The 25,212-nt window shown below is 36.6% G+C and overlaps 1 protein-coding gene across 1 annotated transcript in view; it reads left to right on the top strand.

Moving 5' to 3' along the window:
• Nucleotides 1-25,212, top strand: part of LOC122795950 (enoyl-[acyl-carrier-protein] reductase, mitochondrial-like) — a 688,493-nt gene that overhangs the window by 623,803 nt on the left and 39,478 nt on the right. The window contains exon 8 of the mRNA XM_044064436.1: nt 16,343-16,403. Within this exon, the coding sequence (XP_043920371.1) occupies nt 16,343-16,403 (61 nt within the window). The remainder of the gene's footprint in view (nt 1-16,342; nt 16,404-25,212) is intronic.

The raw sequence follows: 25,212 nt of genomic DNA on the forward strand, positions 1-25,212 counted from the left end.
AGAATGGCCATTGTAGAGTAATAATTCAAGTTATAAAACTAATGCCACCTTAAACATAGCCCAGACAATGACTGCTGACCAGAGAGCATTCCACAGAACAGGTATAATACAATGTTGATGAAAGGTACCTACTACAGGCATAGCCGGACAGCTCCACATTGGTTATAAGCAATGCAGGCCTTCACTTGGTAGCATCAGATGAAGGAGTTGCAGTATTTCATCCATAAAACCATTGATCCATGAGTCACTGCACATAAAATCTCTTGCAGCAGATGGTTTATCCAGGTGATATTAAAAAGATGATAAAAGGAATTTATAATTAGTGTTTAACACTTGAGGTCTTGAAATATCAGCTGACGAAAACATGCTGAGAATGTGCTCCTCTGTCTCTAAAAATAAATTGGCAAGTTCAAAAATAGTGGAGTGCCCCAGCAGGTCATGAAGTAATAAAGTCACTGGGTTGACTGGGCTAAGTACCAAGTGATTATTCCTCACCCAGTAAAAAACTGTGTTGAAGCAATATTTAAGTGGTTTCAAGACGCCTGTATGATCCTGTGGGAAATATTAAAACAGACAAGTTTTCACCCCTCATAGTAGTGAGACTGTAATCTTCACATTTTAAAGTATTTCTTGTTTGGCTGCATTCATTATGTGGTAGACATAGGACCCAAAATGGAGTCCTGGAGATCCTCATAATGGTAGGAGATCTTGACTCAGCGGTTAGAGATCCAAGAGAAAAAAATACTGTCTACGCATGCTTAAACCACAGCAAACTAATCAAGGACAATGGAATACATTTCACAATAGAACAAAATCACTTTCGAAATGTTTATGTATCTACCATGCCAAATGTACAGGAAGCTCAAGCAGAACCAAACCAGAATTATAATATTGATAATTTATAAACAACAGATCATCAACAACCTTATTAAGGGTGGTCTCACCACTTTACTGAGTCTTGAATCCAAACTGGAAGAGATCAAGGAGAAGCTTTTAAAAGTGGCTCACGTTAGACACAAACCACTTGTTCAATAGCCTTACCAAAAACTGAAGGTTACAGATGGTGTGATAATCCTCAGGTGAGCCAGGATTCAGAATTAGATTTTTAATTACTTGGCTAACAAAGACCTCATATGAAGGCGATATAAAGGTTCCAGTAATTAGTGAGGACATAACAATCAGAAAATAGTTGTTCTGATGATATCCTAGTAAGAGCATATAAGCTTAGGAGGTGCAGTATCCATTCCACAATATGTAGGGTATAAACTTTAGGCCAACTCATAAGCTCAGAATAGCTAAAACTGTGAAACTCACATTAAGCTAAGTCAAGGATGACTGGGCCAAATCAGAGCTCTAGTCACCAAATGGCCCTTGAAGAACATCTAGCCTAATGATATAAAACTCATCCATAAAGGAGAAAGATGCAGTCTTAGATTCAGAGTTTAAATAATGTTTTTCATTTGAGAAGTCAGGCCAGGCTGTATTGTCTGTCTATCAAGCACAGTAGTATAACTGATTTTGTAGATGCAAAATAAGTCTCCCCAGGCAATAACACTGTATTCTTATAGAAAATATCAATGAGAAGGAGACAAAAGAAGACAGATGATCAGTAAAATCTGCCACAAAGTTTATTAAATCAAGAATACACATAAATGCTTAACTGTAATCATCACATTTTCATCTTTCCAAACAAGATTTCATCATATGCTGCATTGAACCACGCTTACATTCACTTGTATATAATTAATTGAATCATTCCACTGTCTAATAGTTGCATTCCATCAATTATCGTTCTAATACAAACATAATTCTGATACATTCATCTGATACAAAACTGTTAACAATTTAAAAAAATATATCAACATATACATAGAAACTCTAGAATAAATACATTTTTGTACATTGTTTGTACATTGTTCCCTTAAACAATATATTTTCATATATTTAATGTGTATCTTAAATAAAAACCTTCATTTATTAAATAAAAATCTTTAGTTTGTTCGTGTATACACATTTAAAATGTAAACCTATACAGACCTTATGTTTATTTAAATCCTATAGCCCCATCTAGTGGATATACAAAAATGTATTCATTGTAAAGTTTTTATGTATAGGTCGATGTATTTTTTAAATTGTTAACAGTTTTGGTATTGGTAGAACGATAACTGATGGAATGCAACTATTGGAGAGTGGAATGATTCAATTAATTACATATTAGTGTATGTAATTGTTGTTCATTGTAGCATCTGATGAAGTCTTGTTTGGAAAGACGAAAACGCGGTGATTGCAGTTAAGCGTTTATGTGTATTCTCGATTTAATACATTTCTTGGCAGATTTTACTGATCAACTGGCTCCTTTTGTCACCTTGCGATTGCCCTGGCAGTTTGGTTTTTGATTTATTTGGTAATTTGTGCTGGGCATTTTCTTCTTTATAAGAAGATATCAGTGAGCATAAAGCTTGCATACTTTAATTGTATCCTACAAATGAGTAGTTGATCTCCAGTGGTCTTCCACACTTTTCCTGAGAAAACCAAGCTTTGCTCCTTGTTATAATAAAGATCATATGTCACAATACAGATCAGGAATACAACAACAGGAATGAAATGATCAGCAGCTGAGTTTATGGGCGCAGTAAACACATAATCAAATGCACAGGAATAGCTATACTCTCTTTCCCAAGAACTCGACAGTACAGTAGTCAGGTCATTAATAAGATCAAGTCTTACATTCCTGATTAAAGCACTTCAGTAACAAAAGACCTAATTTGGAAAAGCTGTATGTTGCTTCATAGTATAACTGCAAAGGGAAAACTTGTTTCTGAGAGCTCCAAGATAGCAAAAAATGATGGATCGTCATTATGATGTCCCAGCCATAAATGATAACCATAATGAAGAGTCATGTTAGTCAATATATACAACATACCAACAGAATATAATCTGGACTTATTTTAACATAAGCAAAACATAATAAACAAAACAGATTCAAAATAATTAAATTAAGCTGAATAGCTGTAAATGTCAACTGAGCATATAGAGGATTACAAAACTCAACATTAGATCACTGCTGCAGTAGCCTAAGCTGTTTGAGTTGTATCCTTCCCAGGATGTGACTACCAGACAGCTTTAAAAGCTTATGGGCATCTCCTATATACCCTAATTGACTGGTTGGGGTTCAAACAGAAACACATAAAATTCAGTTTGGGTGCCAAAGGCTTGAGAGCTTTTTGCTGTTAAAGCTCACTCCCTCTGTGGTATTCTTGGAAATGAAAGTCAGCTAGCAATCCTTCAAGGCTGGGTAGATAACTATCTTACTGCAGAAAACCTTCCACATTTTTATTTTATAAGGAAAAACAGTGTGCATTTTTCTGTGGATTTATTAATTTTACGCAGGAAAGTTAATTTCTATGGATAGTCATGCCTTTTCATGGAAATTATTAATCTGTGAATGTTTGAATGAACAAACTGTGTACAATAAAATCTGTTTTTTTTTACTTATTGCCTACATGTGTGTGTAGAATTAGTGTGTTAGGTATGAGACTTTTAGTTTTTCTACTTCAGAATCATTACTTTCCTATCAGAAGGTTTGCATATTCTCCCAGGCTGTGTTAACCATCTTTCAGGCTTCCTTTTTGGCAGGACCATGGAATAGTTACTGGTATCCATGGATCTTTCTTCCACCTTCCACAAGAAGAAGAAAATTGTTAGAGAGTCTATCCATGTCATGCCAGCTCCTTCACTGTCTCTGCTTCTGATAGGTGACTCTGCATTGTCTGAGCATGGCTTCCCAGACCACTCATCACTGTCTCTTGTTCCCTCTGGTGTAGCTCACTGGGAAACCACTAAGGACTGTGAGGTAGACATGCCCTCTGTATCTGTATGGTTGTCCTCTCTGGATATGTGAGAACCACTCTTGTCAGTCTTAGAGGAAGAAATGGGTGAAATTTTACCACATGGAATGACTGACCCCCAGTTTAGTGCCCCTACCTTCAGTCAGTCCTGATCCAGGAAGTCTCCTAGGAAATGAAATGAACAGGGAATACTTGTTTGGATTTGCTAAGGAATTCATTTCTGCATTTAACATTTCAAGTTCTGTTTCTTTGCTTATTTCAAATAGAAAAAGAACAGGTTTCCCTGTCAGCCTCACTCTGATTCTCAGTCAGAAAGGCAGAGAATGAAGAGGGGAGTATTTTTCACCAGTGATTTCTCCTCACACTGAAGATTTTGAATCTAATGAAAGTGTTTCTTCAGATTTCCTTCCAGAATAGCTTTTTTCTTGGACCTTAGCTAAGATAAAAGAGGTATTTCAGTGGAAACAGAACCACAGTTGCTATCATTTCACTCCTCTTGTTGTATTCCAAGGGAAATAATTGTTGCAACAGAATATTCCACAGCTTGCAGCTGTCCCTCCTGTTTTACCAGTTTAAATGGATGTTTTCTTAACGATTTACAGCATGCTTGACAGTCAGTTGTCTGCTCCATAAAGGTTGGATAGGCTATACAAAGTAGCTCACACTCACAAATATCTGTATTCTAATCCTAAAGCAGGCCCAGCAGTTATTTCCTTATTTAAAGCTGACAAGAATGGGCAAGCTTTTAAAAGATTTTGGAAGAAGGTTTATACTTTTTCTAATTTAACATTCAGATTTTGAACTGCCAGACTCACATGTTAAACTTTTTATGGTTTCTTCTGAGAACATGAACAATTTAATTGTTAACCTCTACTCTTCTGAGGTAAAAAAAAAATCACTGAATTCCTTAATTTTATCTGCTTCTCATATAATCAAATTTTCTTAAAGTGTTTTTATGATTCTGTTGATTCTGTCACCAGAGCTGCTGCTGCTACTGTGTCAGTTATGAGAATATTTGCTTGGTCGGAAACTTACCAGAAAGTGTAAACACTGAGACTTCAAATTCTAACGTTAATTGAATGTGTGGTTTGACCCTTTTGCTGCTGAGATACTTAAGAGATTTTAAGAAAGAAGGAAATTGATTCAAGCAAATTTCCAAAACTCCTTTTAGAAGTTTAATAAAAACATTTTTTTCTAATTCAGCATCCTTTTTCAAAAAGCCATTTAAACAACAAGTTTGCAACAAAAAGGATTTTAAACAGCTATGACACTGAGGCTCAGAAAAGAAAGGAAACACCTCCCAATAATAAGGGCAATCCAAAAGTCAGAATGACTACTTGCCTCTTCAGGCTCCTACCACTGCCTCACTGACAATCTTTCCCTCTGAAAAGGTCTGCATCTTTCACAGTAACACCAGATTATAAGAGACAAATGAGTACTAAAATTATACAAAAGGAGTACAGAGGGTAACAAAAGTTCCTCTTTCTTTCCATTTAAGGAGACTTCTGTTCATTCTGCAAACTAAACATCACTGTTTTCTCCAGTTTTGGAGCAAATATTATGACAGGGGGTCGTAGAACCAGTACCCTCACATTAGATTGTCAAAAGTTTTTATTAAAGGATTTTTCTAGTGCCAGAGATAGGAGGAAACTTGGAGATCAGTCCTAGATCTCTGCTTTGCAATTTTTATAAAGGTCTGAAAGTTTAAAATATATTACCTTCAGTCTCTATTACATCTTGTTCCTTTACAGAATTGCATGGCAATGTTAGATTTAAAACATGCTTAATATATTGACAAAGAATTCAGACATGTTTTAATCTTTTCTGTAACTGGCTTACATTACCAGTTTTCTGTCTTAACCCTTTGGTCTATCTACTGCACCATGGGTATTTACAAAGTGTCTAGCTCCAGTAATTGCTTACTGCTGACTTCAAGGCATTCACATTTTCCATAACTGGATGATTGTCTTAAATTTGCAGAATTTTTTTCCAGTTATCAAGATTCTATAACATGTGTCAGGAAGCTTCTTATTAGCCTGGGGTTTCAAAAGAACTTAGAAAAATCTTCTCTCATCCTTCCATACACAATAGTTTTTCTGGGATGTCTTTTGGCTTCTGCCTTAGGAGGAGCATTTCTTCCACTGGAAAAAAGTAAAACTGTAAAATAACTCTTTCTGAACTTTTCCAGCTAATATCTGGCAACTGACAAGGGATTTCTCAGGATTCAAAGTTTCATGACTTCTACGATGTTTATGATTCCCTTAGCCAAACTTCACAAGGGGAAAAAAATCAGTGGTACCTCAGGTCATTCTGGACTCAGGATTGACACCTGCTATCTTTTCAGTTCTGGAGTTTGTGAGAAGGGAGGTACTGTGGTAGGTAGACCTTTTATGTCTCAGTTCATATCTCCCCATCTCCCTTTCATCTCCACTTCAGTTTATCAGAACAAATGAAACAGACTTTATGTGGGGGCTGTGCCTATGGAACAAAATGCCAAGCAGAAACGCATACATTTCAAGGAGCTAATGGCAGGAATTAATGCTGGGAGGGTGCCTAAATCATCTCTTCTCCCCAGGATCTCTGCATGCTACCATGGACAATGCCACTGTGATGTGGTATATAAACTAATGTGGGGGTTTACCCCATTTTCATCTCCTTTGCAGACTTGCTATAATAGCCTGGGAGGTAGAGATTTAGCTCACTATGACTCCACGGGCATCATACATTCCTTTAGAGCAAAACCTTGTAGCAGACAAGTGGAGCAGGACCAGGACAGACCCACCCAGATATGTATCCAACTGTGGGATACACCTCAAATAGATCTCTTTGCCTCCTTTCAAATCAGACAGTTAAAGAAATTCTGCTCCACGATTCCTTGAAAACAGACCTGGAAAACAGATGTCTCTTTTCATTTCTGTGTAGGGGGGATGTCCTTGTATGCTTTTCCACCTTTTCTTCTGATACCAAAAGGTCTTCTAATGATCCTGAAAGACTCTACAAGGATAGTGGTGGCAACTTGTTTTTGAACCTTGCAACAGTTGTCCTTTCTTCTTTGGAAATTGGACAAGGGCAATTTCAACAAGCTTCCCAGCAGACTGGATTTACTTAATAAAAGACGGGAGTTGTTTGATCTATCTCAACATGAAACAAATTCAAGTGACTGCACGGACGATAAGAGCTCTGATATCTTTTAGGCAGCTTTCTACGAGAACTTGCAGCAGGTACTAAAGAAGGCTAAAAAAAGCTGCTGCTAGGAAATCATATCTGAGTAAATGGAAAATATTTTCTAGCTGGTGCTGTTCTAAGAACAGGGACACGTCTAAGGCCCAGATGCATTTGGTTCTTGATTATTTGTCTGAGTTATTATCATCTGGCCCTTCTTATTCTTCTGTCAAGACTCATCTTTTGGCCATTCTATTTGTCTGCCTTTGGATCTATCCTTTCTACCTTTCCTCAGTTCAAGCAGATTTTAAAAGGGTTTTTACCTATATGTCCACCTAGAAAATAGGTGGCTCCTCCTTGGATTCTTTACTTTTTGCTTGAAAAACTAACAGTTTTACATTTGAAACAGTTGATCAGGCTGAGTTTGAGGTTATTGAAATGGAAGACTGTATTAATCATTGGTCTGATTTCCGCAAGAATGGTATCTGAGGAATCTGAGTTACAAGCACTTTTGGTGAGTTAACCTTTCATCATTTTTCACAAAGACAGGGTTTCTTTTAGAAAAAAAAAATCATTCTTTTGTCCCTAAAGGGGTATCACAGTATATATCAAGCCAATCTATTAACCTCCCTGTATTCTTTCAGAACCTACACAGAGAGAGAATCTTTCATACTCTGGATGTCCACAAGCAGTTTAGATACTACTTGGGCAGAACGTAATCCTTTGGGAAAGCCGATCAGCTATTTGTCTCATATGAAGATAAGAGAAAAAGGCAGTATAAAAACAGACAATTTTTAGATTGTACTCTCACGCTATTTTTTTTTGCTAGCGTCCTAAAGACAAGCCACTTCCAGGCCTGGTTATGGCCTGTGCCATCAAGGCATTGGCTTCTGTGGCTTTCTAGAAAGGAGTGCACTCTAGAAGTATTCTAAAAGCAGAAACTGGTTCTGCTGTACATACTTTCACATAGTATTTCAAACTAGATTCCTTTTTCAGGTCTAGAACAAGGTTTGCTTTGCTTTCCTTTCCCAGGTCTAGAACAAGCTTTGCTTTGCTGGGAACATTATCCAGGAAATCTTGGATTCTTAAACTTCTTCCTCTCCCTATAGGTTCCTCAGCTCTAGTAATCTATTCAAATAGTTTCAGCTGCTGCAACAGTGATCTAGGGTTGAACATAGTGCAGTTGGGTAAGTAAACTTGCCATAAGAATAGATAGTCTAATATATCACTGTTGTAGTAGCTGTCTCCTCCTTCCCTCCATCCCCCTTGTTTTGTTTTTGATGTAGTGTCAGGGTATGGATGTATATACCCTTGTGTATAGAGTTATGTTTGTTTTACTTTTCCTTTCCTAGCGTTTTCCTTTCAGAGCTGTATGTAGCCTTCTTTCTCGTGGCAAGAAAGCTCTGAAGATTTTAGTAATCAAATTGCCTTTTATATGGCACTACTTGAGCCAATGGCAATTAAGGCACATAGAAGGGGAACTTGCGCTTTGAAAGCTGGCTGGTGGTCATATCTTGGCCAGGATATAACCCAGATCTTTTAGGCCACTGCAACAGTGAACAACAGTTAGAACATGTACTGTTATGGTGAGTTTTCTTAAGTGACTGTACTTTATCCATTACTTAGTGTTTAGAGAGGCACAAGCTCCCAATGAGGCTATTAATGCTTATTTTTCCAAATTAAAGAATCAAGCCATTATTGTTAAATTGGTAAGTTTTACAATTCATTAGGGAGGAGCTAGACCATGTGTAATTTTAAAATGATAGACAAAGGGCAATATTTGTTTGTTTGTTTGTTTGTTTGTGTCTTTCGGCTTTTCCCGGTTAGGGGTCGCCACAGCGGAACTCCGGTCAGCTAATGATTGGCAGTAGAGTATTACGTGCTGGCTTGCCGGGCCTAACACACAACCTTCAACGAAGGAATGCCCGTTCATGCATGTCGCCACACAGAAGATGTTCTAACTGAGAATTGAATGGGCAACATCTAACTGTGAGGCTACAACGCTACCGCAGCAAAATAAGATTTAACATTAAGTAACATGAAATATGCTTAGCAAGTGAAAATACCCTGACACAATAAAAAACTCATTTTATAGACTGGCTTGTGAGATAGATAACACCAAAAATAACAAAATTAGGCTAAAATAATTTGAGGCATCTCTCAAAAATATGAGGAGCAAATGAAACATGAAGAGAAATCCTTGGAAAGCACTTATGGCAATACACACAATAAAATGAAATTCTCTGCAAAAACAATTAAGTGCATAAAATCTCTAGTAAGAAGAATCATTTTACCAAACTGTACAAAATGAAAGAAATTACTTTACAGTCAAAACATTGTCATGCTTGTTTGTGTCTTTCGGCTTTTCCCGGTTAGGGGTCGCCACAGCGGAACTCCGGTCTGATAATGATTGGCAGTAGAGCTTTATGTGCTGGCTTGCCGGGCCTAACACACAACCTTCAACGAAGGAATGCCCGTTCATGCATGTCGCCACACAGAAGACGCTCTGAGAATCATCATGTATTTCACAAAATCATGAAACAAGATATGTGTAGGCACAATTTGTGTTAAGAAATTGCACAATATAAACAAAGTAGAAGATAAAAGTAGAAACAAGCATTGATAATAAATTGAGTTGGAAATCTGGAATGAAAAGCTGACAATGAATGCCCAAAGTTCTTCTGTGTGCTTAGACTAGACACTGGTGCAGAGCTTAACATAATGTCCATTCAGATATTGAATCACTGTCTGCAGCAGCTATATTCATTTCATACTTATTCCGATCACTTGTGTAAAGCATATGGATCAGAAAGTGCTTATGTGTGAACATTAGAATCAGAAGCACAATATTTGATTCCTAATAGTTGATACAGTGAACATACCTTTAGTATCAGGTGTTTGACTTGTCAATGACTGTGAATGCACATTTAAGGCATGGATCAGGGTATGTTCAGAATGTTGTTGCTGTTGTCTTTTGGCTTTTCCCAGTTAGAGGTCACCACAGCGGAACTCTGGTCCACTAATGATTGGCAGTAAATTTTCACGAACGCTGAGGTGCCAGCTCGACATTCAACCTTCAACGAAGGCACGCCTGTTCAGAATGATTTATGAAAATGTACAAAGGTTTATTTGTTGACTTGGGCTGATTACAAGAATTATATGGAATTCAGATAGCTCATATATATTTTTTTTTCAAGTAATGCATGCTACAAAGAATGGATATGATAAAAAAGCAAACAGATCCTACTGACTGTATCAGCAGGATGATTCCTATTGCTAAGTCATTCAGCAGTTGCAAACTTGACATAATTGATATATATATATATATATATATATATATATATATATATATATATATATATATATACATATATATATATATATATATATATTAAAAAGAGAGCACCTCATGCAGTTGAACTAGTGGTAGCTAGCATGCAAAAAGCAAAATGGTTTTCTGTGATTCATGTAACTCAGATATTTGGGAAAAAAATGTTTGGTAAGGAAAATTCCAAACTGTGCGCTTTTAATGAATTTATGGGATGGTAAACATTTTTGTGGCTCTGGCTGGCATTTCTTCAGCACCTGATATATATCAGAGACCTGTTGCATAGAGAGTTGAGTGATGATGCTAATAATATTCTTTGTAATATACTGGTATGGAGTCAGACCAGAGAAGAACAATATGTGAGGCTGATTTATTCAAAGGTGAGAGAGAATAACCTCATGCTGATCAAAAGTATGTGTAAATCAGAGTTATGGGCATGAGCTATATTGGCCATATGATATAATTTGGAGACTTGAAACTAGATGCTGGAAAGAAAAGAGTGGTAGAGCAAATGCCACCATCTGAAGAATAACAATGCTTTTGCTTTTAGCTTCCTTGGGAAGATACAGTATCTTTCAATGTTAATTCTGAACCTGTTAGATGGGTGTGTTATTAAGAAACTACTGCAACGAGATAGAAATTTATACTGGAGAAGACCAAGAAAAGACCTTTGAAATGCTCAAAAAGTTAGGAACTAAAATGCTGATATTTAATTATTTTGATGCATACCCTATTAACCATATTGCAATAGGTGCTAGTCAAAAGAGTATTGATGCAGTTATTCTACAGCAGTGCCCTCAAACTTAAATGGCAAGAGTTCACCAAACCAAGGACTGCATGAATGGTGGCCAAAAAAAGGCAGACCTAGGGTGATAAAAAAAGAAAGAAACAAATAGGCATTCTGAGAGGTCACTTAGCATGTACACATGAGTGCGCACACAAACACAAGATATGATCATCACACACAAACATACCTGGTATAGCAGTCTCACACACACACAAACATACCTCTCAACTGTACAGATTTTCATAGAACGTCCAGATTTTTGCCTTAGATTTTTGGTCTGTTTTTCATAAAATTGTGGCTTTCTGGCAAATTAGTGGCAAATCATTAAAGACTGAAGTTAGAAAATAATGACAGACATTTAAGTTTTAGACGTCATACCCTTCAGAAAATTCACGCTAATGCAAAACCTGTTATTCTAGCAACTTTCTAAGTTTGTAAGAGCAATATTTCAAAATTGTCCCTATTTGTACCACTTTTTTATGGCTTTGTCCAGATTTCTTACTCTAAGAGGTTGAGACACACACACACACACACACACACACACACACACACACACACACACACACACACACACACACACACAGAGTGACATTGAGTATGTCATACTTATGTGAGTTTATATCATATACCAAGTTTTTTGAATTTAATAAATAAGAATGCTAAAGCTAAATTGTATCTACACTGTAGATGGCACCAAAGGAATGTCCTGAGGTTTGAAACACACCAATGAAGTAATAGAAAACCAGCTTCAGTTAAACACTTTCATCCAAATTTAGACACAGGATTTTATCAGAATAGTTAATAACCAAAAATGTCTCACTTTTAAAATCTCAAATAAAATTACAATATTAGACCATATGGTTAAAAAAAACCTTAAAGATACAGCATCCCAATTACAAATAACTTAAGAAATATACACGAAAGCACTCTTTATTATGCTGCAGTTTTTAGAATTGTATTACAATTTTGCAGAGCTCATATTCACGACACTATAAATAAAGATATAACTATTAAAGCTTGGATATACATTGGCATTATGTTAAGCTACCTAATCAACTGTCAGTATTCCAACTTATTTTCCCAATCCTCTCTTCTTTGATTGAAAACAACTTTTTTCACCATAGAAAACATAATATAAAATGCAAAAATGCCAGTGGTGGTGCAGTCATGCTGCTCATGAACTCCAGTAGTTCCTAGCTATTGATGTTTTGATTGCTTGATGTATTGGGATCGATCTTTTTAGATCCAGTCTTTCAGCATTTCAAGCAATCAACATGGACCCATATATATATATATATATATATATATATATATATATATATATGGGTTTACTTCATTTCACTGAAAGTTCATTTCACTGAAACTCAGTTGCCTGCGCACAATTCACTGAAAGCTCATTTCACTAAAAACTAATTTGACTGAAACTCATTTTGTTGAAAGTTATATATGGCTTTTTCCCCACTGTAGTGTGATCCTGGAGTTAGTATATAAAGTAAGGGGGGTGTGGGGGGCACAGCCTCCCACATACGGGGGTGTGGGGGACATAGTTTGGTTATATATTGTCTTCTGGAAAGAGTTATTCATTGGACTTGTAAGCATCCATATCTATGGTTTTAAACATTTAAAATAGGTGGGGGGGCTTTGTCCCCACATCACCCAATGTGGGGGGCTGTGCCTCCCACACCCCCTTACTTTATATACTTCTGCATATGGCGCAGAACGGGAGATTTCCCTTTCCTCCACTGGTATATTTAAGTAGGGGAGTGTGGAGGGCACATTTATGCCATTCATAAAAAGAACAAAGTGAATGCCTTGGCCAGACACACTATTAATAATGATATGCAACATGTCTGTAAATTTCTAGTTATAGGGAGAACATATGAGAGTATAAGGGGGGGATCTATGGAACATCACTGAAGAGTTTGAAGCTAAGTGGATAGTAAGATTAAGGGCTGATAGAGGTCATGGATTAAATGAATACATACCCCTGCATCCTAAGTTAAAGTCTAGGCAGCTTTTTAGGGAAGATGTGCTGTGGAATTGTTTGTATGATAAATAACTGTTTGTATGATAAATAACTGACTTCTTGTTTCAGGTTTGTATGTTTTTTGGAGAATATAAGTGGAATATGTAAACATGTGCAGATATTCTTTGTTTGCGATTGTAAACTGAAATGTCCTAAGTCAAAGCCTAGGCAGCTTTTAAGGCAAGATGTGCTGTGGAGTTGTTTGTATGATAAATTGCTGACTTCTTGGCTTATATGTGTTTTGGAGAACAAAACTGGAAAACACAATTGGAATATGTAAATATGTGCAGATATATTCTGTGCTTGTGACTGCAAACTGAAATGATATGGAAATTTGAATTACAATCTAGATACTTTATAAATAGGCTTTTAGAAGTGTATACATATACATTCAAACTTCTAGTTTAGTTAATGGCATGTACCTTGCAGGATGTTGCTTTAAAATGAAAGTGCTTATTCATACCAGAACAATGTATTGGTTGGTTTTAATCATGTATCTCAAGAGGATAATTAAACTAAGAGCTGTTTTTAAAATGTATTATACATCTGAAGAAGTGGGGTCACCTATGAAAGTGCATGTGTCGAATAAAGATTTTTAGACTGGATTTTACAGCCGTCTCCAATCCTAGTGTTTTGCTTTTTATTCTGGATCTGTTTTGTGCAGGACAAGTGAGTTCTAAAGCTTTGGTGTCAGTCTTCTATTTTTGCAAATCTATACTTAGTTTAACCAACAAAAAAGTAAAATAGAAGAAGTGAAGTAATCTGACGCGTGGGACATATTTCCCATTCAAACTAATGAAAAAAGTGTAACTTTACATATTATATATTATATACACAAAATTCATATACAGCTGTCTCAATGCAGCATTGAAATAAACTGATTAATAGAAATGAAACTTTATTTGAATGAAAATAAAATAAAATAAAACAAAACATAATAAAGAAAATGGAGCTTGGATATTCAGACGCCATATAGCTGAAGCACTGGTATGTCCTTCAGAGGTCATTTACATAAATCACATGGGCCTTCATTACATGAGGTTTAAGGTGCTAAACAGTGACGTGTCGAACTTGGCTGGGTCTTTCTTGATGTTTTCACTTATTTAAGAGATAACTGATACATCACCAACTAGAAAGACTGAAATAAAAATTACACAGCAGCATTTGGGTATGATGTGACAATATTTTCCAAGTCTTCTTTTCAATTTTATATATATATATATATATATATATATATATATGTATATATATATATATATACACGTGTGTGTGTGTGTGTGTGTGTGTGTGTGTGTGTGTGTGTGTGTGTGTGTGTGTGTGTGTGTGTGTGTGTGTGTGTGTGTGTGTGTGTGTGTGTGTGTGTGTGTGTGTTCGCTCGTGTGGGTGTGCACATGGTGAAAGGGTCTCATTTTAGTATAAAAATACAGAAAGCAGAGAATGATGAGCCTTTAAGGTTCAATTATCCTTGATGGTACCAGCAGTGGTACATGACAGTAATACAACTGACCTGTAAGCTATACTTCTAGCTTCAACTGAAATACTAAGGTATATTTGACCACTATTAGTAAAGTAAAAAAGTAACAAAAAATCATTATTGGAGATCCTTCTGTATGTTTAAATTGTCCAGTTTATTTCTTTATGAGCACTTTTGTCATAGACTTCATCAGATATTAAAACTCTAAGTCTGCAGTTGTTTGAAAAGGGGGAGTGGTCCAGGATACCCAGCATGATTGGTTGATGAGATAGGAAACTGATTGTTTAAAAACATTTGATTCAGATTGTAGGAGGAGAAACTTCCTTATTAGAATATGGACACTGAATGGTGTAGTTGCTGTACTCCTATGATTCTCTTTTCAGGAATCATTTTATTTACAAGCAGAAAAATACATTGAATAAAAAAATTTCATGTGCAGATACCAAAGTTAAAAATATATATATCCTTAATAATGCCCACTTATTCATTAGGCATAAAGAGATTATTTTTATTTTTCATTTTTGTTTTATTTTATTGTTGGTCTGCTCTTGTTGTTGCTGGGAAAGTGGTAGAAAAAAATGTCCAAATTTGCTGCAGCTTCACTATCCAGTGATCAAATATTATCCAGGGAAAATATAATTGTTGTTTGGAAGTACTAGCCACTTTTTTACTTTCAAGCTTCAAGGGAAGCTTATTCAAATTACCAGATTTAAAAACAAATGGTTATAAAAATTAAGAAAAAGCAAACTATTAATATAATAAACACAATTATAGACTCTAAAGAACTTGAGGAGATTTTATTTGCCCTTAGTCTAGTTGGAAGAATGAATCTAGATATCTGCAGAGCATGTTCATCTCTGCTGAAGGCTGTCTGCATGACTGCCTCTCTGCCTGGACTGCTTCTATTGGACTGTTGAAGTATTCTTTGTCTTTCTGGGAACAGCAAATAAGAATCACCTCAAGTGTGTGTGGGACACTTTTTACAGGGCTATTTTATAATGGTGGCTCCTGTCTGAATATATGCACCATGATCATGGGGTAGTAAAATTTATTTATATTATGGAAGTAGACTGCCAAGCCCTTCTTCTGCCCAGATATTGATGCTGCAAACTTGTGCCCCAACCAGGTTTCAAACCCAGGTTTACGGGTTGGTAATCTTGTATGTACCTTAACCTCTGTGCTATCAGTCTGGGTGATCTGTACTTTTATAAATTCTAAAATCTGCTTTTATATTTTTTATAAATTCTGTACTCTAACAACTTGATTTGGTATTTTCAATACAAAAGGCAGTCTTACATCACTAGGATTGTTACAGAATAACATCCTCAGAAAAGATATCAGAACCATTTTAAATGAAGTATAATGGTTTTACAGAGGCAAACATTTCATTCTGATACAACAGTAAGTGGTAATGTATTTAGCATGACCTTTGTGAATTAAACTTTTTATGTAATTGATTTTTTTTACTTTTAAATTACAATTTTTGTATAACTGACTTAATTTTGCTTTATCTGAAAAAGGATTACTTGAATTTTATCTCAAATGAGCTTTATCCAGTCTATAAGCAGAAGCATTTAATAATAAAAACATACAACTTAAATTCCGACATAATTAGAAACTATCTGCTGTGAATAAAGTTGTAAACTGTCAGTAACAATGCAGCATTATAACTGTTTTCAAAACTGATTTCTTCTTTTTTATTTCTTGTATTTTACAGGTATGGCAGTACAATGGTGACCTATGGAGGAATGGCAAAGAAACCTGTCCCTGTTCCAGCAGTAAGTTATAAAATGTGCTGTAGCAGTTTGATGGCACAGTTTGAATCCATGTTTCTTTTGTCCTTGCATAGCATGTTTTATATACCAAGCTTCAGCAAACCTGTTGACTTCTCCAGTTTTGTGCAGCATACTTCAGCATATTATTGAATATGGCTATTTTTAAAATGGGTTATGGGTTGCTCCTTCCTTTATCAGTTGAACAGCTCTGCAGTATGATTAGTGACAACTGTGATATAGAGTTTATTACATCCAGAATGCATGATTTACACAAATTATTTGATCCACCCGTTCAGCTGCTGGGTTAGCTACATTGTTGTTAGAACGTTTTTTGTTTGCCTTTGCTAAAAGTCCTAAAAGAAATAAAACAGGGAACTCAAATACATAACAATTGTTAGGAAATAGTATTGTTTTGGAGGGGCATAAGCTATAATTCTGTCCCTCCAACCACACCTCATTTGGACTTTAAATGTACCTCTCCTATCAAAACATATAGTTATAAAAATGTGAAGTCTTTATAACTTACCTAAAGGACCTTTCCAAATGTGAATGAAAATACTTTCATGTATGATGTGAAAAAGTTGAATAGCTATAATGATGCAGTCTTTGAGAACATCCTGTGGAAAATAAAGTTTTCATCTTTATGCCAGCAGATGCAATAATCCCAGAGACACCAAACAATGATGCAACAATCTTTACCTCCCAGGCAGAGTAAAGTACAGACAGAATGGAAGAGTTTGATCATGGTTTGGACATGTATTATTAGATGAAATAAACACAAAAGCATAAGCCTTCTGTAGTATATTGAGGAAACAACACTCACAGCAGCCAATTACACTCCTTTGGTGCACTTCATTATCCACATCTGATCAGTTGCAGACTTTTATTAAAAAACTACCAGAAAAAACACAGCCAAGCTAGAGTATTCACTGTGTGACACCCTAAACCTCCTGTAACAGAGGCCCATGGGATATATGCAAATGATCCCTTAAGGACATCAAGTGTTACAGCTATATGGCTTCTGAATTTCCTTGACTTTTTTCTTTTTTCTTTTTAGTCTTTATGGATTCATTCAGGCCAATAAAACAACCCCCACTAGCTGTGAACATTCATGGTTCAGCTCTCTCATGACCTTGTCAGCACAGCAAGTGGACTGTTTGGCTATACTTCAGAAACACAGGGTCTTTAAACCCAGCTGATGTCCATAACCATTAAGATGTTTGCAAAATATCCGAACTAACATCCAAGCCAAAGAGTAAAAAGGTCACACAGACAAACCTATTAGTAATTCAGAAGCCATATAGCTGAAACACTTGATGTCCTTAAGGGATAATTTGGATATATCCCATGGGCATCTATTACAGAAGGTTTAAAGTATCACACACAGTGAAAACTTTAGCTTGGCAAGGTTTTTCTTGTAGTTTTTCTAATAGGTTTGCCTGTGTGACCTTTTTACTCTTTGGTTCAGTTGCAGACTTTTGTTATATTCAGCAGCACATAGTTCACTTTTACAGAAATCCAGTGCTGCCAATATTCTATTGACAGTCTAACTGTATCACACCACCCCATTCTATTTAAAAGAAGTATAATTTAATTTATTTGGACACTATGGCAATTGTTTTTGACTTACTTTGATTTGTGCTACATAATTTTTCAGTATAGACTTAAGAGTCTGTTGAAAAGCTATCTATTAGAAGTCAAAGAAAGTAAAAAAATACTGCTGTGGTTCTTTAACCCTCAATGAACATTTTAATTCTGATAATGGTTGGAGTATCTTTGAAACTTTAGACTACTACTTAGCGATATGGAATGTTATGTGACTTTAAGTACAGTGTTATCACTCTGTAGTGGTTCAATAGTGCATCCAATTTTCCCTTTCGGTATCATAACCTCTGAGTGGTAAGGTTTCTCTACTCACTATAGATCTCACTTGAACACTATAACTTCCGTAATTAAAACCCATGCGTGTCTGTTCAACACAACCTGAGTCTGGAACTGCACACTAAGGAATCACACCCAGGATCCACTTGGGACCTCTACAGTACATATCTGAAGGGTAGACAGAAATTATTTAAGTAGTATTTCCTCTGCATGGTTATAAAGCTAAAGTTTCTGTCTCACATCTATAACCTGATTCTGCTTAATGAGGTTAATTTCTGACCATTCATGTCATTTATTCTGCTACTGTCCTGCAACAGTAATAATGAAACTTCTGTGTTCCACATTCAGAACAGCATTTGATGATATACAGTACTCATGCCAGCTTCAAATGTCTGAATATATCTCTAGGCTAAACCTTTGGCTACAGGATACCATGGTGCACTGGAGAATAAATGTTTCCATTTTTTAACTAAGTGATAAAAAACTTTTGACAAGGACTAAGTGCTTTCATCTGTAAATGTTCTCATAACCAGTATGCAGAAAATAATCTTTTTAGTTGACTTGATGTAGCTTGTGATGTAGTCTCATTAATACAAACACTTTGCACAATTTTGAGTATGTATCTCCACAATCATGAAGATCAAATGTTGTTTGCTGCATCTGGCATGTGCACATTCTTTAGAAATGAACCTGAACTCTTCATCGAATGTTGACCACCACATGAACCATATTCCAGGTCTTTCATTTTCATCATTCTATGTTACACAGCACGCAGTTCATTCATCACTGCTTTTTGCAGATTCCAAGGAATTATAATTTTTGTTCTGTGGTGTTCCCCAAATGGTACAACTTGCCTTTCCTGATAATTCAGATCTTATTGCATGTTTTATGGTTTAATGTATTCTGTGAGACAAACCTGTGCTCTCATAGTTTAGCACTCCCCACAGTTTATTTTCATTCTTCCTGCAATTTCCACCTTCACTTTGCATTCTCATCTCATTTATCTGTAATTCCTAGTAGTGGGATTCTTGAGAGATCATCTGCATAGATGTGGGCACTTGACATTCGGTCTTGAGACTAATAATTAGAAACTGATGACTGCCCATTTCTGAACACATGCAGTTGTCATGGTGAGACATACTTCCAGTTTAATACATTTTTCTGCAGTCAGTTATTTTATTACAAAGTAAGACATCTCTTTTTATTTCAGTTAATGGTAACTATTGTTTCTGTTTCTCATAATGAACTGTAGCCATGAACCAGGAACTGACAAACTTAAATTTTACATTTAACTGCTGCGTCTTACAACAGTTTGTTTGTTAAACATTGACAGAACCACTTTATCATAACAAATTGCTACTTTGGCTACTTCATTATTCACCATTTCAGCTTTTTTTAATGATTCAGCAGAAAAGTAGACATAAATAATTTTTATACCATTTAGTAGTGAAAATATTTAAAATAACATTTTCACTTTACAAACATATTTCATATTCTGTTCATGAAAACTTCTGTCTTTACTTTTCAATTGAGAATTCATTTTACTGTGACATTTTATATGTCCCAGCTTTCCATATTTATGGCATTCTACTTCCAAAAATATATGATTACATGGCTGTAGTTGTTAAAGCAACAATAAGAAAATATTTGACCTATCCACAGGATGTAAAGTTTACATATTGTGTCTATATATATTTTGCACTTCCACAACTGTTGAGTACTTATGCCTGCCTTCTCCATATTCAAAGGAGTTTTGAATGTTTTTAGAAATGTTGAGTTCAATTCATGTAACCAGCTTCATTGAGAACAAGTGAAACTGTCATTTAGTGAGCTGAATTCACAATTCATTGCACACTGTTCAGCTCAGCTGCATACTGTCACAGGTCATAAAACTTCTGGTTACAATCATTAAGATACCATCTTTCAATTATCAATGGTTTATGTTAAAACACCCTTTTAACATCTTAGTGACTTTCTTAAAGCTGTTAAATTCTAAGGTTGAGTTCTGAAGTGACCCATACATTGAGAAAAGTTACTCATCATAAAAATGTTCTTTTCTGCCTACAAATGATAACCATGACTTCACAACTGGATCAACATCATTAATGCTTCCCAACTGAGATGCCTTACAATGGTACAGATACCTTAATTAACCTACATCTACACAAGGAAACCAGCCATACTGTTTAGGCATGTGTTACTTGAGTTCTGCACACCAGTACTACTGCATTACATATGGTGCCACACCTCACTTTTGTGGAAACTCAGTGTACCAACGTTCTTATGGCTTTCAGTATGTCACACCTTCATCTGAGTTACTCCACTCTAACACTCATCTTCCATTCAGAGTCCCACAGTATAATACAGCAACTATACCAGAAACTTAAATAGTGAAAACCAACCAGAAAGCTTAATTGCACTCAGAACAATGGTGGCTTCCAAACCTCCCCACAAAAGTTAAAACAGATGCTATTACAGTAGCTATCCACAGCAAATGATAACAAGACAGCACAGCAGTACTATATACAAGAAGCATCTTGGGGTGCTTCAGCCAGTAGGGGGTACATCTAGAAGTTAAACATAATGATCAGTAAAGTAGATTTCAAGACGCATTCAGAGAAGGGCAGAAGTGCAGTACTAAAGAGTGTGAGAAAACTGGTTGTAAATAAGGAGTTAGACAATGGTACTTTGTGTGATGCAAACGGCGTAGCTAGGAATGATGCATATGTGTTGAACAATGATGTTCAAGTACTGGGAGTCACAAATAAATATGCACACTGACCTCTTTAAAATATTTTGCATGTCTGTTGAAAATGTGGTTATATGGCATAGCACAGTCATGACTTAGTATCTAGGTAAGGAACTATTACAAAAAACTATTACAAAAGCATGGTATATGTTTTTTTCCATGATTGGAGTTCATTTGCAAAAAGGTTGCACTATATTGGCAATATATGAATTTTCAGTAACAGGATCAAAGATCCTATAAACTAAATTTAACTGCTTATATGAAAAGTGATTTTAATTATTCTCAGGGGGGCCTGGAAACACAAACAAAAGCAAGTCAATATCAGCTCCCCCCAACAAAAAACAAACAAACAAACAAACAGTCGATATGAACATTGAAAAACTGATTTTGGTATATAAAAGTACAAACCTGCATCTGGGACAAACTGCCATGATTGAAGGCAACATTTCAGTACATCAAAGTAGATAAATAATATGGGTCTAGAATTGCTTTATTATGTGTATTTTATTTTTATTTGTTTAATTTATTTGGTTCCTGTCACATTGACCTCCCACTTGAAGGAGTTCACCAGTTAGTCATTCATTCCCTAAGATGTAACAGTATGGTGGCACATCTCCTCCATCACTATTCTGCATTGCTGGGGCTTCATTTTATAATGTCTGAAATTTAATTCCCCCATGTTCCACTTCATAGCATGAAATGTCATCAGTGCAGATGGTGGGATTTTTTTTTATAACTGACTTATTGTGGCCATCATGAAACATGATGGTGCAGATGCAAGAGAGATATTTGGATAAAAAAAATATTTTGTACTCTATGAATTATGGGTGTTTGTGTACAAGTATGATTAACAGAGAGGATGGACTGTAAAGGAAAATAAAAGAAATCATGCATTTAGACATATAAGAGGGGATTAAGTCAGTCTGGCTGAGTAACATCTGAGTAAGAGAAGAAACACCGGGGATAATCATTTGGAATGGGTAATGTAAGGCAATCAGAGAGGTATTTATTTACAGACCACCTGACCAAGCTGAAGAAAGTAAAAGGGCTATTTTTGGGGAGCCCTGAATATGCTGTGCTTTAACTAGAAAATCCTCTATTTCAGAACCATAATAGCAATGGAGTTTAAGGCTGTGTGCTTGAAGTAGTTATTATTGCAGCTTAAGTGGAATGTATAGATCCTCCCATGGTGTACAGTAAGTGTGGCTAAAGATGACACTTTGGGTTATGGAACATTTTTCAGATGTGACAAGATGATGTTTAATAACAACAAAGCATTTGAAACCATGTAAGAAGTTTCTATAATCTGCTTTTCTAGGAATGGGGACTGTGCTATTCTCCTTCAGCATGGAGATACTGCACCCATATATCACTGCAATTAATATAATCAGTTGCAGATTCACTTCATCTTGGGGGTAAGAAGATAGTACGTTTTTGGTACAGTCTCATCAGAAAAGTACAGTTTTGAAACTTATCTAAAAACCCTGCATCACAGAAGTGTTTTTTTCAGCCAATTAAACTTCTCCTGGGGAATTTCACATTTCAGCTGAGCTCATATAGAGACCAACAACATTTGTGCCATATTGTTCACATAAATATTGCTTCAGAGAACATTTGTTAAAAAGGGGGGGAAACAACTTGGAGAACTAGAATTCAAATGAGCTGCTTCTGTCCAGCTAATGTAATTCTTTAGTACCAAACTGTCACAGATAGAGGCAGGTGTTGTGAACAGATACTGGAAAACTATAGTGCTGCTGCTAAAGCAATACCATGGTGCCATATAACTTGGGAAAAGAAAAATACAAAAACTTGCCACAAATCTAAAAGAGGAATATAGTTTTTCAAGTAGATTACATTTATAAAATATAAAGAAATAGAAAGAGAATAGCACTGTGAAAAGAACCATTAGGTGGATCAAAAATGTTCACCTCCTGGATGTCAGTGGTCAAGAACTTAGAAGCATGGATTGACAGGAAACTGATCATGTCTTATAAACCAAGGAGATTTTCTGGTTGTGGTGGCTTTAAGAATGTTGCTTATTTGGGCATTTGCAAAGCATCTGGCATGGCATTTTGCAGGAAATTAATATAGATGTAAAAGAGACTTCAGGTGTGTGCAAAAGTGATAACTGCAAAAAAACATGAGTTGTAAGAAAAAACACAAAGGGCAAGATTAAATGGTGCCTCATTTACACAAGGACCTAATGCTGAAATCTCACTGGGATGTGTACAGGGAGTGATTATCATTAACATTTATGTCAATGTCAGTAAAATTACAAAGAAGATATAGGGGAATGTGTGTCACTATGAATGTTACTAAGCCATGCAGTGCAGTGCATCTATATGCCGTGAGGTTAGAAGCAAATGATATAGGACCTGGCATAATGAATGACTCACCCCCGGATTCAGCAAGCTCTGCACGACGTGCAGGAATAGTGCAAGAGCTGCTGCACGTAATATCGCCGACAAGTGATCCAGGGACGAGCTTCCGGGATGTGCACGAGTGCTCCTACACTATTTCTACATGGACACAGCTCCTGTATGCTAATTACCCCATTTTCTGGTGAAAACCATGCAAATGAGGTGAATTAGCGATCCAGGAAACAGGCAGGCATCTGTGCAGGGATAGTGTAACCCGCAGAAATTAATACATTTCTGCAAATTACAAAACAGAAGCATGACAGCTCCAAATAAAGCATATATTCAATGTAGTAGGCATGCCAATGGCCAAATATATGTGGCCATTGGCATAGGAAATAGTTGAAAAATTATAAAAAAATAACTTTTTATTTTTTTTTTGGCTGATTTTGGCCGTTTAAGCATAAGGCAGTGGTGCGCAAATGGGATCGGCCTGAAAATAATGAAAAAAGTTGAAAATAAGCTTTTATACCAAAATCAGCATTCTGACATAATAGTCAATGGCAAGCATAAGACAACAGTACCATGGAATAGTGGTTGCTAAGGGGGAAGGCTGAGTGTCAGTTTTGTAACCAGGCATTAGCAGTCATTTTTATGAAAATGAGGGGATTGATACTGAATCACAGATTTCCCCTCAGTGTTAGCTTGCACCCAACCTTGTAGGTGAAGCAACACCATGAGCATAAGACGTTGATGACCTCATAAGGGGGAGTGTCATGCATGCTGTAAGTTTATTGGAGCTTTGTGGCCTGTGTTTGCCCATAGCTAAGCACAGCTAAGGAAGGGTGGTGTGTCTGAGGCTGCCTAGCACCGTTTACATTGCCAATATGGTTATGCAAGCCGTGCACCGGGTTTTAAACAAACAAACAAAACAAAAAAACATAGGAAATAGCAGCTCTGTTCACATCAGAGCACTGGGTATGCAGTGCCTCAGGGCGTTAATGGGAAGGCAATGGGAAGGGAAAACAGCAGTAGGAAGGCAATCGAGGAGAACCAGCCAATTACACAGGCAGCAGCCCAGCCCAGCACATTACTATAAACTATGCAAACACCTTTCACTCTGGTTTTTTCCACAATACACAGACGGGGAAATTTTACCTGAAAAAACTAACAAAATAATAGGGGCTGCTGCCACTCTCATACATCAATATGTGGAAGAGGCTGAGGGTGGTGAGGATGAGAATGCTAATGACCAACCCACAGTGAGGAGATGGAGAAGAGTGTACAGACCCAGGGTAACCTACCAGGGGCTACATGAGCTGGAGATAGTGGAGCGCTATAGGGTGGACAGGGACATCCTACAGCAAATTGTTGAGCTGTGCCAGCCATACCTCACACACAGAACCAACAGAGGGGAACCCATCCTAGTTGATACCCAGGTATGTGTAGGCTTAAGAATACTAGCCACAGATACCTTCCAAAGGCCAACTGGGGATATCATGGGGCTCTCACAGGCATTAGTATCCAGGGTACTCCACCAGTTCCTGGATGCCATGTCAGCACATGCCAGTGACCACATATACTTCCTCAACACCCATGAGGAATTGACCAACAATATGCATCTTTTCCACCAAATAGCAGAATACCCTGAGGTAGTGGGTGCTATAGACTGCATGCACATACATACCAAAGTACCATCTTGTGAGCAGGGTAAGGTCTACATAAACCACAAGGGCTTCCACTCCATCAACTGCCAGGTTGTGTGGGATGCCCAGGGCATTAACATGAATGTGTGTGCTGGCAGCCCTGGAAGCTATCATGACTC

This window comes from Protopterus annectens, chromosome 1.part0 (assembly GCF_019279795.1).
Source record: "Protopterus annectens isolate FY-2018-M chromosome 1.part0, PAN1.0, whole genome shotgun sequence".
Lineage (NCBI taxonomy): Eukaryota > Metazoa > Chordata > Ceratodontiformes > Protopteridae > Protopterus > Protopterus annectens.